The sequence below is a fragment of the Macrobrachium rosenbergii genome, chromosome 15 (assembly GCF_040412425.1).
Source record: "Macrobrachium rosenbergii isolate ZJJX-2024 chromosome 15, ASM4041242v1, whole genome shotgun sequence".
NCBI lineage: Eukaryota > Metazoa > Arthropoda > Malacostraca > Decapoda > Palaemonidae > Macrobrachium > Macrobrachium rosenbergii.
In genome coordinates this window covers 30,156,243-30,176,242 of record NC_089755.1, presented here as the reverse complement: position 1 = coordinate 30,176,242, position 20,000 = coordinate 30,156,243, and the positions used below count along the sequence as shown (strand labels likewise).

Here is a 20,000-nt window from a genome sequence, read left to right as displayed (position 1 = left end):
AAGGATATGACTTATTCTCTACTTACTTGATTCATCTACATCATGGTCAGATTCTTCCATTGGAGGGGCATTAGTTTTACTTTTCTTTATAGAGCCACCTTTGGCACCTACTGTCCTACTCTGCCTTTTTGTACCCTTGTCACCTACTTTCCTTTTCTTATTTGTTGATGTTTCTTTAATTTCTTTATTTTCTTTTTGCTGTCGCAGGTTTTCAATCATCTTATCAGATGATATTGCATAAACTTTATCCAATAGAGTCTTCACATGCTTAGGACCGCGACCTGGCCGTCGTTCAGGGTAGAAGTTATGACACTTCATAAAAGGACTCACTTCAGAGTTTTTTGTGGCAGAATGTCCAGGACTTTTTGAAGTTGAGGGCTGTGGGCTTTGTAAAAGTTGAGGGCTGTGGACTGTGTGAAGGTATGGCAGCCTTGGGATCAAAAGTTTTATTGCTGTAGTAGGGAAACTAATGGCCTATATCTGTGATATTCTAATACCATATCGCACAATGATCTGAAATTGATGTACAATAGGTACTCATAAACAAGAAATTAAAGTAGGGAAATATAGAGTAATTTTTAGATAGTCCATATGGTAAATTTTTGCTATATGTTTGCAGGTTAGATGAAATAAATATGTAGGCATAATACAGCATTGTTTATGTAGCTACAAACCTAGGTAATTGGTTTCCTGGCAAACATGTAAGGTCAGTGTCTGGTTGGGCATAACTGAAGGGTTTTGTTTGGGTACTGCTATTCACAGTCTCCATCCTCATAGTTTGGACAGATCTCTCAATGAATCCACCTTTTTGTAGAAAAAGAAGATACAAAATAGACTGAATGAATACAAGTATCCAAAGAGTTGGATGTATGATTATGGCTGCAGTTTTTACCAATAAGCATCTTGTTTTAAACTTTTAACTACCAGTATATTAAATCATCAGTTCTGTTATAGAATGGATAGGCTAATTTACCTTGGTCCACACCTTCAAAAGATTGAAGTGGAATGTTCCTCTGAGCTGCAGCTGATTCAAGCTTCTTATAGTCAGGGTTGTCCGGATTAAATGGGTGAATCACATTTCTCAAATCCACTTTTGATGTTTTTTTCTGTTACATACTTGTAATATGTTGGAATTAGGACCTTGGCAAATTGTGTTGTTGGATCACAGTTTCAGGATGGAGGTGCTCAAAGTCTCGTACAGCTTTTATCCGGGCTTTTTTCAACGGCCCAAACACGGCAACATTGAGAGGCTGCATGAGATGCGTCGTGTTCGGGGGCAGACCATAAAGAATTATTTTTAATTCGTTCAGTTTCTTGGCTGTTTGTAATAATTGTTCCTTGTCTCATGCCAATCGGTGAACACTAACACAGGCCGCTTGACTTCATGAACATCTAGCCAATCACTAAAGTCATTACACAAGAACTCATAGAGAGTGTTTCATAGGTAATATAGCCTTTCTCGCTTTTACCTACACTGAATTGGTAACCATCAGGAAATTCCTCTATTATCTGAACATTAATTCTTTTTCTAGGGTATATAATCATGGGGGGAGGAATACTCCCATTTGCACATATATTGCCAACAACAGTGATGTTGACTTTACTGTAGATAGAGCTCTCTTCAAATACTATCTTGTCTCCTTTCTCTGCTAATACCTTGCCTGTTTTGGGGGACAGAGAGAAGCCAGACTCGTCAATGTTGAAAAATACGTGATGGGTCATTTAGTATCTCCGACATGTCTTCTTCAGCTAAGTATTGCTGCAGGTCATGGAACCACTGTTTGATGACTTGAACACTGATGGATTTACGTGCACTTGACAGGGACTCTGGTGTTCGGTATGTTATAGTAGGATGCCTTGATCGAAAAAGTCTCCACCATTTTCGTTTTGGTTCATTGCCATAAAATGAACTTGGCCTGTTCCTAACTACCCCCCTCTGCTTCTTCCTCTTCCAGTATCGCTTGGACAGTGTCAATGATATTCTTCTTAGATACTGGATGTGCACGTTGAACTGAACCTTTGATATAATTAACCAGCACATTTTCCTCAGCTGCTGTTAGCAATGTAGGTGGTCCCATTCTCATACCCATAGGATGGTAGCGAAATCTTGTGACGTAAAGTAGACTCAGGGATGCCATACTTCTTCCCAGCTGATCTTATTGACAGACTGCATCTGTAATTTAAGGACAAATATTGATAATGATTGGCTATTATGGTAACCTGTTAGTAATAAAAGTATTGAAAATGTAATTTGGTACATTTTGCTACATAATTAGTAAGATAACTCACTCTTTGATGTCGTTAATAGCAGCTTGAAGGTCCAATTCAGAATATTGCTGCCGCTTGCTTGTGGAGGCCTGTTTTGTTTTTGCTTTTGGTCCCATTGTACCTGTTATTTACCTATATTTATTCTTATTACACCTGTAATATAATTCAAATTTAGTAAAATTAAAGAGAAAAAGTAAGAGGCCCAGTGGGGACGCATCCCACCGGCCCTAATAAGACGCGCGTCTTATTAGGGCCAGCGCACGGCGTCCTTACTGGGCCTCATGTAGTCCCACTTCAAGGCATTGGCATTGTGTGAGTATCAGGCAAAAGCCAGCCTAATGTGCATAGACCATTAGGGTGATAGTTGGATATATTCTGTCCTTCATGAGAAACCTCTGTAACGATTTCTGAAAAGTGCGTCTTATTGGGGCCACCCTATTTCATGGGGCCCAGTGAGGATGCCCCCCTCCCCCTTCTTATATTTTCAGGTATCTCTTCATTCTTCTATGCATTTAAGGCATCCTCAGTTCCCCTGGAGAAAGAAAACTGCAGTTACTTTAGATTTGCTAGGTCAGTAATACGATTTAAAAAAACTTTCTTAGCATTTTGCTAAGGAAATTCAAATTCATAAAAAAAATTTTTGAAATTTTTTTTCTCCACATTAGATATCTTTGATTTTCTTGATAATCCCCCCAAGTGTTAGACAATAGTAGGTATATATTTTACTATTTTTGTTTTTGGATTGGAAGTTGCATTTTTTGGTATAGAAGTTTTTTTATAGCAAATGCGTCCCCACCTAGCCCCCTAGCCCCCTCCCCTAACTAGCCTAGCCTAGCCCCTATACATATATTATATATATATACATATATTATATATATATATATATATATATATATATATATATATATATATAATATACATATATTATATATATATATATATATATATATATATATATATATATATATATATATATATATATATATATATATATATATATATATATATATATATATATATATATATATATATATATATATATATATATAATATAAAATCAATGAAGGGCAGAGTACACAAATATACAAGCTGACTTGATTCCAGCGTTTCGTAATTATCAAATTAATTACATCATCAGGGCTGTTAAAATGAAAAATAAAATTCTTTGTAAAATCGTAAAAACTAAAACTAAAAGTTAAGAATTGGGAATCTGAAAATTATTCAGACAAAAAATTTCCGAAATATACACAAACATTAAAATTAAAGAACAAAATTTTAAAAATCATTATATTAAAATGAAAGGTAACAGAATATACAGTAAACTAAAAATGAAATTAGCCGTGAAAGGGGTTACAGAACAAAAGATTAAGGACCGACCTAGAGAAGTGACAGCGTTAAACTAAAAAACATAAAAAGAAACAACACAAGTCAGGATAAATATAGAGGGGAGGAGGACGTATGAGTGTTTAACGATGGAACAAGTTGTTTTATAAAAAGTGATTCCAGAACAACAAGGTCTTGAGGGTTGGTGGTATGGCCTAAAATGCAGAAGTCTTTATTATCGATGTGCGTTTTACAAATTTTGGAGTGATTTCTGATATTGGAATGTTCTGGGTTTGAAATTCTGCTACCAGAATCGATACGCACCTTAAGGAGTCTACTGGTGGATCCCACATAGGTCCCTGTTTGACACTCAGGCCAAGTATATTTATAAACATCACCAGATGACATATAAGGTGATAACCGATCTTTAGTTTTAAAGAGTGAACCGATGGTGAAAGGGTTTTTAGGAATTAAAGTAACATCAATGGCATAAAAATGACCCTGAATAATTTGTGTGAACTTTTTGTGAAATTTGAGGTCGTGAGTAAATAGAAAGCTTGCATAAAACTTTACAAATTATTCAGGATCTTTTTATGCCATTGATGTTACTTTAATTCCTTTCACCATCGGTTCACTCTTTAAAACTAAAGAGCGGTTATCACCTTACATGTCATCTGGTGTTGTTTATAAATATACTAGCCCTGAATGTCAAACAGGGACCTATGTGGGTAAGGTGCGTACCGATTCTCATCGTGGCGTAAGCTTCCGTACTGGTAGCAGAATTTCAAACTCGGAACATTCCAACATCAGAAATCACTCAAAAATTTGTAAAACGCACATTGATAATAAAATTTCATATACATATATATAAATTATATATATACAGAATATATATAACATATATAATATATATATATATATATATATATATATATATATATATATTGTATATATACATATATATATATATATATATATATATATATAAATTATAAATATATATATATGTGTGTGTGTGTGTGTGTGTGTGTGCCAAGGAGTCAGAGTCAATCCATATCTAAAATCATCAACCCTCAAGACCTTGTTATTCTGGAATCACTTTTTATTAAACAACTTGTTCCATCGTTAAACACTCATACGTCCTCCTCCCCTCTATATTTATCCTGACTTGTGTTGTTTCTATTCATGTTTACGTTTAGTTTAACGCTGTCACTCCTCTAGGTCGGTCCTTAATCTTTTGTTCTGTTACCCCTTTCACGGCTAATTTCATTTTTAGTTTATTACTGTACATTCTGTTACCTTTCATTTTAATGTAATGATTTTTTAAATTTTGTTCTTTAATTTTAATGTTTGTGTATATCTCGGAAATTTTGTTTGAATAATTTTCAGCTTTTCAATTCTCAACTTTTAGTTTTAGTTTTTACGATTTTACAAAGAATTTTATTTTTCATTTTAACAGCCCTGATGATGTAATTAATTTGATAATTACGAAACGTTGGAATAGAGTCAGCTTGTATATCTGTCTGTCATCTGCCCTTCATTGATGATTTTATATACGGATTGACTTCAGACTCATACACTAACTATGTATGTATATATATATATATATATATATATATATATATATATATATATATATATATATATATATATATATATATAAATTTCTGACTCATGTGGGGTCGAACCCAGGTCATTCAGTTGAAAGGCAAGGCTAGTGGGCAGCGCCCTTGCCTTTCAACTGAAAGACCTGGGTTCGATCCCGACGTGAGTCAGAAATTTATTTCTGTTCCACACGTGATTGTGTGTTGATTATTTCTATTATGTATATATATATATATATTATATATATATATATATATAGTATCTATACAAATATATATTTGAAATATATTTTTTAGTTGATAATAAAAATTCCCCTTCGGTAACATATATAAAATATATTATTTCCGGAGTGTATATATTAAAGGACGTTTGTAGCTTAATGCTTGTATATGAATCACGGTGATGTGATAAAATTTCATATATATATATATATATATATATATATATATATATATATATATATATATATATATATATATATATATATATATATATATCAAAAGCAAGGATAGACGACGACCAGCAGGACACATCAGCGTGAGGGTGGACCAGGAAACCAGTTAACTCTAACATATTTCTTTAATTCCAACGTTTCGTAATAATTTCTATATTACATCTTCAGGGATCTGTTGAATAGTGAACAGATTACTTAAAAAAGTTACTGTAAAAGCTTTAAAAATAAGAAAAAATAAAAAAATTAAAAATAAAAATTCACCAAATACTATACAGCTAAAAATAACACAGAACAAAAAACCGCTAACCAACCTTAGGCGGAGAGAGAAAACGACAGAATGCTTACAGACAGAGTTAACTCAGGTACAATTGTGTAGAGGAGGTTTGGGTATTTAACTGGGGGACTAGTTGTTTGATAAACAATGACTCGAGTATAGGCAATTCGTGAGGATTTGCTGTTTGGCCTATTATGCTGAAGTCATTTCTTTCAATATGAGTTTTGCAGATTTTGGAATGAGCTCTGATATTAGAATGTTCTGGATTGGAGAGCCTACAACCAGTACGAAAGCTTATTCCCCAATGGGAGTCGATTCTGACCCTCAGTAACCTCCTCGTGGATCCGACATATGTCCCAGAGTTATTAGGGCAAGTATATTTATACACCACGTTAGAGGATAAAAAGGGCTTAATCGATCCTTGTAGTTAAAAACGAACCTATTGTTAGAGGATTTTTTGGAATTAATTTTAAATTAATCGCACCATAATGCTTGTGGATAATTTGCATAAATCGTTTCTAAAAGAGTCATCTTGTGAAAAGGGAAATTTGGCGTAAAATTTAATTTAGATACTGTTGGAGGTTTTATGACGTTAGTGAATTGTTTATTAAGAAAAATTCATGTTTAAAAAATAAAGTTTGCAAAGCAGTTACTCATAAAATATTCTAGGAGGAAATTGATTTCCTGATGAAAGGATTGCCAATTCGAAGTAATGAAAAACGCCCTGTGGAGGTTACTGAGGGTCAGAATCGACTCCCATCGGGGAATAAGCTTTCGTACTGGTTGTAGGCTCTCCAATCCAGAACATTCTAATATCAGAGCTCATTCTAAAATCAAAACTCATATTGAAAGAAATGACTTCAGATAATAGGCCAAACAGCAAATCCTCACGAATTGCCTATACTGAGTCATTGTTTATCAAACAACTAGTCCCCAGTTAAATACCCAAACCTCCTCTACACAATTGTACCTGAGTTAACTCTGTTTATAAGCATTCTGTCGTTTTCTCTCCGCCTAAGGTTGGTTATATTTTGTTCTGTGTTATTTTTAGCTGTATTGTATTTGGTGAATTTTATTTTTAATTTTTTTATTTTTCTTATTTTTTTAAAGCTTTACAGTAACTTTTAAGTAATCTGTTCATTATTCAACAGATCCCTGAAGATGTAATATAGAAATTATTACGAAACGTTGGAATTAAAGAAATATGTTAGAGTTAACTGGTTTCCTGGTCGACCTCACGCTGCTGATAATATATATATATATATATATATATATATATATATATATATATATATATATATATATATATATATATATATATATATATATATATATATATATATATATATATATATAAATTTTATCACACCATGATTTATTTAAATCTGAAGAAATGTCATTTATCTTCATACTACCTCGGAATATCCCGGGGAATTTATCACAGGAAATCCATTTATCACTTATAAAATTCCAGGATCGAGACCCCTTCATCGATCCATTTATCAGTTATAAAATTCCTTTTCACGTGACAATCCATCCGGGATGTTATAAGTAGCGGATGGGGGATTAAATGACATTTGTAAGCCCTTGATTGTATATATATATATATACATATATATATATATATATATATCTCTCCCCTATATATATAATATGCATATATATAATATATATATGGATATATATATATAACGGTCATTCTGAATGGTATCTACCAGATATTTATGAGGAAAAGTTAGTCCTGGGAACTGTCTAACTGTCCGGTTGCTGTAGAATAGCTAAACACGTGGTCCAGCTGTATTTATTTCAAGGAATTTAAGCCCTTGTAGTTGTGCTGGCTTTAATTCCCTCCCTCTCTCCCTCCCTCCCCAATATGCATAGAAATACAGCTGGACCACATGAACGGTCATTCTACGGCTACCAGACGATGAGGACAGTTAGTCCTGAAAGCATGTAACTTATGAATGAATACATATAGATACCATCCAGTTTCAGTGAGGTCCTGTTATTAATTGTATTATATATATATATAGAACAATTGTGTATATGATAAATTATATATATATATATATATATATATATATATATATATATATATATATATATATATATATATATATATACACACAAAACACATACATGAAATCACAAATGCCCCTCAGTATAACTCCAGGATCCGAACTTCTTTTGGATTAGATACAGAGGTAAAAAAACTCAACTAGAGCTGTGGGGTTGAATGGATAATTCTTCAGTCTATCTCTGTATTTAATCCATGTGGCTCTAGAGCTGAGTAGGCAAGTCGGTTATTTACCTGTGTATCTAAAAGCTTAAAGCCTAACGGCACAGGTTGGAATCCTGGCCGGGGCGATGCGTTAATCAACAGTAATTCCCTTTGGGCATAAGTTATTCCCAAGGTAGAGTGAGTTCGATATCCAAGGGTATTTTTGGATTAGTATTTCGCATTTCAAGTGACAAGCTATCACATATAGGCCTACATATGTACTGTACTCGAACGTTTGGTGATAAACTGGTTCCTTTTAACTCATATTAATTTATCATACGTAAACAATTGCTAACGTTCAAACATGATTCAAGCTACTATTAAAATGAAAGATATACGTTTTAAAACCTATTAGCGTTTGCATATCATTTACTTTATTTTATCCCTATTGCACAATTAGCCAGTTCTAGCCTATGGGATCATTGAAATCTCTATAAAACGCACGAAAAGAATTTTCTGTCGATAAACGGTAACTAACCTCGACTGCTTTGTAAACATTGTACGAGGGTGCGCTGTGTGAACCGTCGAGGGGAACCAACCGCTATTCTGGGAAGGGTCACGACTCACGACTGGGTTGGGTAACCGGGGTAAGAAGGGAGTTTGTTTGGGCGAGCCCCGAGTTGCCGCACCGCCCCGTAACTCCTTGCTGAGCTCCGTTGGTTAGTTGGCTACGAGCCGTCGCCGGGTACGTGTTATCTGTGCGCCCTTTTCGCACGCGGCTCTTTCAATGGTTTTGCTGCTCGGCCGGATTTTCGCTGTGCTGTCCTGTTTCTGAGTTATCCGAGAACACAAGACTTCCACAGAAGGCTCGATGTCATTCCTTGCTAAGTTTGTTTACCTCGATTAGTGTCCCGTAACATTCAGGAAGATATAGTGAGGTGTTGACTTGATTCGTAAATGAAGAAACGGTGTTGGGAGTGAAATAAAGCCGTCATTTGAAAATCATAAGGAATGATCGGTGATGAAAATACTGGAATAATGGCAAATGAATGATATTTGTAAGGAAAAAGTTGGTAATGTTAGGATTTGTAGTTAAGTGGAATAGAACACTGAATTTCAGATCACCTCGATGTCACTGTGAAATGTTTGTGCAAGTGAGACTTGGTGAAATTAGATTTTGAAGACCTTTTGAGCACTACTGAAAGATTCACAATAAAATAAAATTTAAAAAGTATCAGTTCCGTAGTCCATTGGCAAGTAATGTTCATGGCATAGGACCGGCAGGAGACATACGAGATTTAAAAAAAAAAAGGAAAATTACTTTAATATTATCCGACTGGAAGAGATAAGGCACATTTTCGGTACGTTGTAAGTTTTACGAAAGATGGGTGAGACCTATCATAAAATTGACGATAAAACTGTTGGTTTCGGCGACTGAGAAAGGAATAAGAATAGCAGGACACCTTTCAGCGCTAATCATGTAGAGATTCATAAGAAATTTCCGGTTCACAAATTTACCATCTCTCGTACCTCTCTTGGAATAACACCTTTAAGGAATAATGCAGTGTTTCCTGTTTTCCTCTTCAGATTGCTTAGCTTTCTCTTCCGGTTGAGGAATGTGAAGAATGTGTAAATATAAAGACAAAATCGGAAAATCATCATTTAGTTCATGCGAGACAGGCTTCAGTGTATAGCTTACCGGCTTGGCGTTGGCTTCGCTCCCCCACAATGCGAAGACTTATAAAAAAAATGTGAAAAATTTAAGGTCTTCAGATCACCGTAACTGTTAAAATTACATTCCAAGAGGTCATTATGAACTAAGAAAGAGCGTTGTATTCAAAATAGAGGAAACAACACGGGAAAAATAATTAGATTGTAACTTCAGATCTGATATACTGTATTTCTGCGATAGACATGAACACTTTAGTTTCCCTTTCCCTCATCCAACATTAGAGAATGTCATTGAATTCCATGACTGCGCAAGAAACTGAGGGGAAGAGAAAGAATCCTACCACTGATCCTGGGGTATGGAATCAAAATCTTGGATCGTAAGAGCAAATCCAGAGGGAGCCTAAGCCTAATGTATTGATCAATTTTGACAAGAGTGAAATCTGGAGGGACGATTCATACCAGCTCATGAGCAATAATAATGGTAGATTTCATTCGAACTTTGAATTTTATTATATCTAGAAGTGGTGTTGCGCTCTTTCTGAGACAGAAGTGGTCTTACCTCAGCTCTAATGGAAGTTAAGAGGACAGTTTTGAAACTAAGTGTGTTCATTTCCTGTTGCAACTTTCCCATTAAAGTGGTAACTTGAAATAGCGCTGATTGGTAACAGTGTGACCAAAAGATACTGTATTGCTCCGTATAAAGTAACTATTGGCAAAAATGAACTTTACAACGGTATACCGGTATTGATTTCACCTCTTTACTATAACTCAGAATATTTATTCCAGCTTTGCTTACATTTGTGTTGAAGTCTGTGCTTGTTAACCAGCAAATAGATATTACATTGTATATTATTACTGATTCTTCCAAACTTCATGGAATTTCCCAAGCGAAGGAGACGTGAAACGCAATCCTTTATTCATATTCGATTCTAAACGTGGAAGCATTTTGAAATAAAAAAAAAAGTTATAACCAGAATAGACAAACAGAAGAGTTTTTAACGCCAACCTCCTCAGGAACAACGACCATACAGCTGTTAAGAAGTAGACACAGGAATTCGGGAGGCCCCGAAACCCGGTGGGGCCTGGGAAGGCCTATCCGTCTAGGTACGGGCCAAAGCGGAAACACAGCCCATCATCTCCTGTCGTCTTGAGAGCTATGTAAACTTTGTCAATGAAGGGCCGCTGTGCATCTGGTCCCAGGAGAGGAAGTGCCGAAATATTCATGAGCCGAGGAGACAGAATAACCGCCATGGCTTTGATGATGGTGGTTTTCCTGTTTGCATTCTGCCTTCCACAGTCTATGGCGTGGGCTCAGGTGGAAGGTAAGTGGTTACGAAATGAGCAGTGGTGAATCTTTGTGATTCATGATTATTATTAATATCATTCTTATTTGTTCTTGTGTGAGCTATGTCGTTATTTCACTGATGAACGGAGAAATGTTTAGGAAAGGATATTGAACAAAGCACTTGAATGTTTTACTGGTAGGTAATGAAGTGTTACGTATTTAAAACTGTTTGCACGATTAGGAAGTTTTGTGATTTATTTGGAAATCATTTGTGATATGTAAGATTTTTTATTTTTATGTTTTTACAACGCAACAAAGATATATATATATATATATATATATATATATATATATATATATATATATATATATATATATATATATATGCATATATATATATAATATATATATATATAAATATATATATATGTATACATATATATATATATATATATATATATATATATATATATATATATATATATATATATATATATATATATATATATATATATATATATATATATATATATATATACTGTATATATATATATATATATATATATATATATATATATATATATTTATATATATGTATATATATATATAATATATATATATAAATATATATACTGTATGTATATAATATATATATATATATATATATATATATATATATATATATATATATATATATACTGTATATATATATACTGTATATATATATATATATATATATATATATATATATATATATATATATATATATATATATATATGTATATATAATATATTCATAAAGGCTTAGTTTGGGATTTTGTCTGTTATATTTATAATTAGTATGATGAACTTCCAGTCTAGAGAAGTATGCAACAGCTAGAGATATTTTATTAAAATTAAAAAAAAATCTTTACGAATAATCAACATCTCTTAAAACCAATAAACTTCTCATCGTAAGAGGAACAATACCTTAGGTGTTTATATATATATATATATATATATATATATATATATATATATATATATCTATACATATATATATATACTGTATATATTCATAAATAATATATTCATAAAGGCTTAGTTTGGGATTTTGTCTGTTATATTTATAATTAGTATGTTGAACTTCCAGTCTATCGTAAGAGGAACATCTCTTACCAATAAACTAGGTGTTACCTTAGGTGTATATATATATATATATATATGTATATATGTATATATATATATATATATATATATATATATATATATATATATATATTATATATATATATTTATATATATATATATATAAAAACTAAGGTAATGTTCCTCTTACGCTGAGAAGAGATGCTGATTATTCGCAAAGTTTTCTTTTTCATTTTAATCAAATATCTCAGGCTGTTGGGTACTTCTGCAGACTGTAAGTTGAACATACATACTAACTATACAAACAGACAAAATCACAAACTAAGCCTTTATGAACAAACCCTAACAAACTGGTAACAAAAGGAGGTCTGAATTTTAAGGAAATAATGATAAAGTGTAGTTAAATGGTCAGTATGAATGGTTAACAATAGATAACACACACAAGTGTGGAATAACGACGCTGGTGGGATTACAAATGGTGATCCTTGATGAAAAGGGTCACAGCCTTTATTTATCCTCTTTAGCTCCCACACTGGTCGAGTCTTTTGGAAAATTGGCTGATAAACTTTCGTGAGAACGGGTCTCCAAATTAACCTGTTTAAGAAATCAGATTTCCAATGCCCTACTGATAGACCTATAATCTCAGTTTGATTTTAGCTGATTTCTGAATTTTCCCATAGGACTAGTTGTTTCTGAAAGGCGCTTGGCTTCATTCCAGTTCATGCTGTATTCAGTAATCCGCATATATACGAAATACGATGAATTTCATCTTGGGAATTATATCGCTTTCATATTAGACGATCACCATTATCTCAAATTTTAAGTTAAGGTCATCACGAGTAAAGGTAGCAAATGAGATTGAGGCTGCTGCAGTTGTCAGCCTGAAAGCGCCCTGTCCTCTGTAAGAAACGATAAAATGGAAGAGATCCCGGTGTGTCAAAACCCTCTCCTTTTCTCGCATCCTCTTTCTAGAGAATGGACTCCCAGTCATATTTCGTTACTTTTGAGAAATGATACCGCCACTAATCTTCCGAACGAATTTTCCTCCTCATTTCTAGGAAAGAGGAAGGTAATGAGCTTCGCTCGTTCAAGAGAGCTGGAAATTGCTTCTGGGATTTCGCTAAGGAATGTTAGCTTCATGATTCGTGTAACTCTCCAAGCTTCCTCCTCTCCTCATACACGACGTTTCTACAAATGACCTTTTTAGCATTTAGATGAGTCTCTCTCTCTCTCTCTCTCTCTCTCTCTCTCTCTCTCTCTCTCTCTCTCTCTCTCTCTCTCTCTGTGTGTGTGTGTGTGTGTGTGTGTGTATGTGCGTGGGTACCATGTCAATAACATGAAATGTGTTGTGTCTTTCCAACAATAAACCTTTCTTCTTGTTAAAAGTAGAATAATGAAAAAATTCTCATCAAAAGATCGAATACGTCAACTTTATATTTTATATTTTAACGTTTGTGCCTTTTTCACAACCACCTCCTCAAGTCATTTTATTTTTAATATTTTAATCTTTTAGAAATATGTATTTGCATACATATCGCTCTTTAGAGAAATAGAAAGCTTTCGTTTTATTTTAGAACCTGACGTAGCCCTCGGATACCAACGTCAACCTATATCGGATTCTGCTTTCATGTTACTCAGATATTCTAACTGCCCTCTTCTCAACTGGTTATATTTACTACTACTACTACTACTACTACTACTACTACTACTACTACTACTACTACTACTACTACTACAATAATAATAATAATATTAAGAAGAAGAACAGCTATTATTTCCGTTATATTATAAGTAGTGGTGTTCGTAGGAATATCTGATTAAAAAAAATAGGCATTTAAGGCATTGTAGAGACAAATCAGAGACTTTTATCCATTCGACAAATACATGTTTGTACAGGCCATCTCAAACGTACGCCAGCTATTTCTTTCTTCAGATAATTTATGTTTTGGCACAGGGACAGGTGGCACCAATCAAAATTCATAATTGGGATTAACTCGAGCCAGAAGCAGAATGTGCGCATCGAAGGTAGAGATGAAGGTGGGTATGCTGCAAAGGCTTTTGACCAATCAGGAGACGAGAAAAGTTGGGGGTGGGGCTCAGTGTTAGGTAGAAGTCTCAGGTGTGCGCGATGTCCTGTAGATGTCGTAGTTTAGGGAGAATTTTTAAGGACTTTCCTCTTGGGTATAAACGGCTTCTCTAGAGAGGCGTTCCGGTTTAGCCTTATAGTCGATGTTTTCACTTCCTGCAATAATAATTCCTCTTTAGACGGAGTCCATGTCGGCGCTGTCTTAGGGACAGTTATGATTTTATATCATGCTGGCCCTTTAGAACTCTCCTGGATGACGGTTGGTGTTGCTTTTTAGGACGAGAACCTTCGGCTTTCCTGACGTATACAAGGTCTAGACCCATACTCTCTAGACCTTGGACGTGTAGTCCACAACAGTTTTTGTAGCCGTAGTACTATCAGCAGAGCGGATGTTGCTGAAGGCTACTCCGGCTATTCTCTTGTCTTGGTGATAAGCCATAAACATTTATTTTTCTTATAAAAGGGTGATAGTTACAGTCGTTGTTGTGATCGTTAAGCCATGCATGTAGATTATTCCAGTACCCATCATGACCACTGTTGCTTTTGATTAATGGCCCAACTACTGTTGCTGGGGAGGGCACGGCGGATGCAATGGGCTGGTGATAGTCTTAAGGTGACATGATTGGATCTTGTTGGCACCGTTGAGGTAGTACCCGATTATGCAGATCTCATACTTGAGGTTTTTAATAGATTAGGACAGCTTATCGTCCATGGTAAGCTCAAGTTGAGTAATAAATAGGACAAGAAGAAGGCTGGAAATCATCTCTCTGGTTAATTTGCATATCAAAGGAACGTTTCGGAAACCCATTTCCTTCGCAAGGGCTACATTAATACATGGAGATATAAATCGAAGGTATGTAAATTTCAAATATGGTAAAATTAGGTACGACGATGACTCGCCTTAAATGAAAGAAATTCAGAACTGAGTCGTCCTTTCTTGCTTATATACTTGATGACTTAAGACAGCGGTAAAGTCGTAAACTGATATGGTTATAACCCATTAATATCGACTTCACCTGCCCCTGGGAAGAGCATACGTACATATTTAATTACATATATATTAAGTACTTGAACCCGTTTATTATATATATATATATATATATATATATATATATATATATATATAATATAATTATATATATAATTTATATATAATAATATATAGAAATATATATCCATATGTATATATATATATACATACACACACACACACACACACATATATATATATATATATATATATATATATATATATAAAATTATGCTTTCTATAACTGTCCACGAATATTAAATACACAAGATGCTCTCTCTCTCTCTCTCTCTCTCTCTCTCTCTCTCTCTCTCTCTCTCTCTCTCTCTCTCTCTCTTATATAAGCTAGCACAACTTAAATCTGCGAAATAGTCATGAACTTTATGCCCTTCCATTTTGGTGTTTATATTGTCCTATTCAACATGTCGTTTGAAAATCCTGTTGTCAGACCTGGATGAAACTGATGATTTTATTTATCCTTTTATTTTATCTATCTGGAAAACACCATATCCAAGAAACGAGGCTGAGAACTGTTCACTTCACGTCAGTCTTTTCCGTCTCGTCTTCGGAATTAGAATCGAAAGTGATATATCAGTTCAAATGCGTTGCTCAGCTGTTAGTTTTCCTACTTTACTTTTTCCAATCGTACAGTGTAACGAGAATTCACAAAACTTCGAAACTGAGAAGCAAAAGTTCGCTTCTACTTATTAAATTTGTTCATTTATCTGTTTTTCTAATAAATAATCTCTTGTTTTTGTATTTCCCATTACCTTCTGTTACTTCTTTCGAATGAACAACGTATTCTATGGAAGCTTGAATTTCAAGTCAGTGCCCCCTGTAGGGTTATTCGATATGAATAGGGTTCATCATCTGAATAATAATAATAATATAATAATAATAATAATACTGAACTGGTCTTTTAACCTTCACGACAAATATAAGATTGATTCGTTCTTAGAAAAATACATTGTAGTGTAGTGTGACAATTTTAAGATGAGATCATCCAAATGTACGCCTCAATCTTTATAAAACGTAAGAATCTGCTGATCAGCTGATATGGAGACTAAGCCTTTTCCCCGGAATTCAGTATTGCCCCACATAAGAGAATGGCGGACGGAAGGATGGCGTGATTTAGTTTCAGTGATCTTAAGCATTATTCTGTCCTCTGAAGTAAAGCGTTAACTTCACTTCGAAAGAGATGCAAATGTATTCAATTGAATAAGCTAAAGATTCCGCATATCGCATCTGTGATGCATAACGGAACGGACAAAGGCTCTCATATCAATGAGAGAGAGAGAGAGAGAGGGAGGAAAAGGGTTGAGATTTAATGTCTAAATATAGAAAAATTTAGATTATTTTCATTTTGGTCATATTTTGCTATGTTATGAAATTTGCCAACTGCCCTCTGAGAAAAGACAGCAATACTTAATCTGTCATCGGTCTAATAAGATTTTCCCGATGGCTCTCCTTATCTTAGTTCAAGGAACCATGGAATGATGTTCATCCCAATTACGGCAAAAATACTACTGGAAGAAACATGTCAGATATAAATGGCAAACATGTATAAACGGGGTGTTGACTTCGTTAGCTTTTAATCATTAGTTTTGCAGCGAGGATATCGAAGTGACGTTGCTGGCCCCACGTTCGTTATCTCCTTACCTGCGACCTATCGCACCCAACTAAGAACTAGGCAGATAATGTTCATGTTACTAGAAGTATAAAGGATTTCTGAGGTAAAAAGGACATGGATCAATTTTATCTACCCAATATCGGTCTTGGGTTTTGCTGGTGAGGGCAGGATGTTGCCACTGACTATATACATTATATATGTATATGTATATATAAATACAAATACATACATACATATATTTACACAGAAATATAATTATATATATATATATATATATATATATATATATATATATATATATATATATATATATATATATATATATATATATATATATATATATATATATAAATGCCACGAAGGAAAGTGAAACAACGGAGTGGCTACTAGGCCTACGACACACGGTTCCACTAGTAAAGGACCGTTTGTCGAAAGGCCTAGCATCCACTCCAAGTTTCACTTTCCTTCGTGGCATTTGCCTTTATTCATAAATTCATCACGTTCCATATCTTCGTGATTCAGTCATACATACACACACACACACACACACACACACATATACACATATATATATATATATATATATATATATATATATATATATATAAAACTTATATATACATACATGAATAGTATATATATGTATGTATGTTATTCATGTCTGTATAGGCTATTTATATCAATTTAAACGTACCATCAAATTACAGTTAACACAAAACCACGTTTCGATTGACTGAACCGCTATCCCCATCAGTGCTGAATGTGGACACTTGATAGATGACAGGAAAATGTAGATGTGGGATAACGACGTTTGTGGGACTAAGAAATATTTGGCTTTGGTTGTCGTGGGATGAAAGGGGTCAATCTGTCGTTGCTTTAGTCCTCGTTAGCTCCTACATGGGTCGAGTATGGTGGTGGGCTTCCTGTCTTTACCGTTCCCATAGGGGGAGGGGTTAGTGCCGTTAGTGCACCTCTCACGGTGCACTTCAGGCGTTACTTACGGTTCTTCGTAGTGTACCTTCGGCGCCTAGCTGCGACCCCTTTCATTCCTTTTACTATACCTCCGTTCATATTCTCGTTCTTTTGCCTTACTTTCCGTCCTCTCCTAACTATTATTTCATAATGCAACTGTGAGGTTTTCCTCCTATTCAACCTTCAAACCTTTTTACCCTCAATTTCATTTTCAGCGCTGAATGGCCTCATAGGTTCCAGCGCTTGGTCTTCGTCCTAAATGCCATTCCATTCTCTTTACTTTGGTGAGCGTAACCGGTTGAACACTTGCTTGAGAATGGGTCTTAGAATTAACCCGTCCGTGTAACCCGATTTCCAGTGTCCTGAAAGGTTCATTTTTGAAGTTTGACTGACAATGGCGGATTCCAGAATCTCCCTTTTGTATAGGCTCTTAATTAAAAAAAAAAAAAAACTTTTGCATGGACTTGTGATTTTGAAAAAAAAGCTTCCTTTTGCACAGGCTTGTAATAAAAAAAAAAAGATTCCTTTCGCATAGGCTTGTAATTTTGAAAAAGTTTCCTTTTGCATAGGTATGTAATTTTGAAAACTTCCTCTGTATAGGCTTGTAATTTTGAACAAAAGATTCCTTTCGCATAGGCTTGTAATTTTGAAAAAAGTTTCGTTTTGCATAGTGTGTAATTTTGAAAAAAAAGCTTCCTTTTGCATAGGCTTGTAATTAAAAAAAAAACTTCCTTTTGCATAGCCTTGTAATTTTGAAAAAAAAGATTCCTTTCGCATTGGCTTGTAATTTTGAAAAAAAATTCCTTTTGCATAGGTGTGTAATTTTTAAAAAAAGCTTCCTTTTTCATAGGTGTGTAATTTTAAAAAAACTTCGTTTTGTATAGGCTTGTAATTAAAAAAAAAGCTAAGTCTGACATTTATGTTATGACTGGTATTCTCGTAATTTAATTAAATCCTGGCCTCTCTAAACCACATCCTACTGATCGTTAATGCTTTATTAATCCTTGTGCGAAGGATCTACTAGTCTCCAGAACATGGATTTCATAACATTTGTTACAAAATGTTTTATAAATACGGGTATCAGTTTGTTTATTTTTTTTTTTTTATTAATTAAAGTATTCCCAAGCGAACTACCAATGGTTTTAGAATAGTGAAACAACCGATTGTCAGGTTTGAAGATTTCAGTAACTTTGTTGATGTTTTCAACATAAGGAAGCTTTATTTTGGTGCCAGAACCCGTTTGTTTGCTGTTTGTGGAGCCTTTACTGTATAATTTGTTCGCATTGTCGATAGCCTTCTCGATATTTTATCCTGGGTAGGGTAGTTTTTCCTTTTCCTTATACCCATGCGAGCATCTCCTAAGAAACAGATTGCAGCCAGCCATAATCCTTATTAAACATCGTAACTTAGGAAATTTATGTAGAAAACAGCCACCGAAGGGGGTTAGTGCCGTCAGTGCGACTCACGCGGTGCACTGTAGGCATTAATTTATGGTCTTTGCAGCGTCCCTTCAGCCCCTAGCCGCAGCCCTTTTCTTTTACTGTACCTCCGTTCATCATCTCTTTCTTCCATCTTACTTTCCACCCTCTCCAGGCAACTGTTTCATTGTGCAACTGTGAGGATTTCCTTCTGTTACACCTTTCAAACCTTCATGCTGTCGATTTCCTTTGCAGCGTTGAATGACTTCATAGGTCCCAGCACTTGGCCTTTGTAAATTCTATATTCTATTCTACAGAAAACAGCGAAAGCAGGCTACCTATATACTGTGAAAGAATATTTTGTCTGTTCTTTTATGTTTAAGACATCCAGGGCCGTCTTTTTCTCATTCAGTTTTGAATTTAATATTCTGCACTAGCCTATTTAGTCTATTATAAAGATTGCTGAAAACTCGGCAGCTATTGTCCTTGAATATAAAGGCATCATCGTCGGATCAAGTCTGGAGGCTTGATGGACGGCGAAGTTTGTTTCGAATTGTTCAACGTAAAGGTTCGCTAGAAGAAGGGAGAGGGGTCTGCTCATACTACACCCGGATTTTTTGTTTGTAAAAGTTACC

General features: G+C 34.4%; 1 protein-coding gene and 1 pseudogene across 2 annotated transcripts in view; one reads left to right on the top strand and one right to left on the bottom strand.

Annotated features, from left to right (window-relative positions):
• Positions 1–920: 920 nt before the first annotated feature.
• Positions 921–2,735, bottom strand: LOC136846302 (uncharacterized; annotated as a pseudogene).
• Positions 2,736–10,564: 7,829 nt separating this feature from the next.
• LOC136846497 (alkaline phosphatase-like) overlaps positions 10,565–20,000 on the top strand; it is a 138,447-nt gene continuing 129,011 nt past the window's right edge. The window contains exon 1 of one of the 2 annotated variants that reach the window (XM_067117342.1): positions 10,565–11,138. In XM_067117342.1, coding sequence (XP_066973443.1) covers positions 10,988–11,138 — 151 coding nt within the window. In that variant the 5' untranslated portion in view covers positions 10,565–10,987. The remainder of the gene's footprint in view (positions 11,139–20,000) is intronic. The other variant, XM_067117341.1, reaches the window with a different exon arrangement.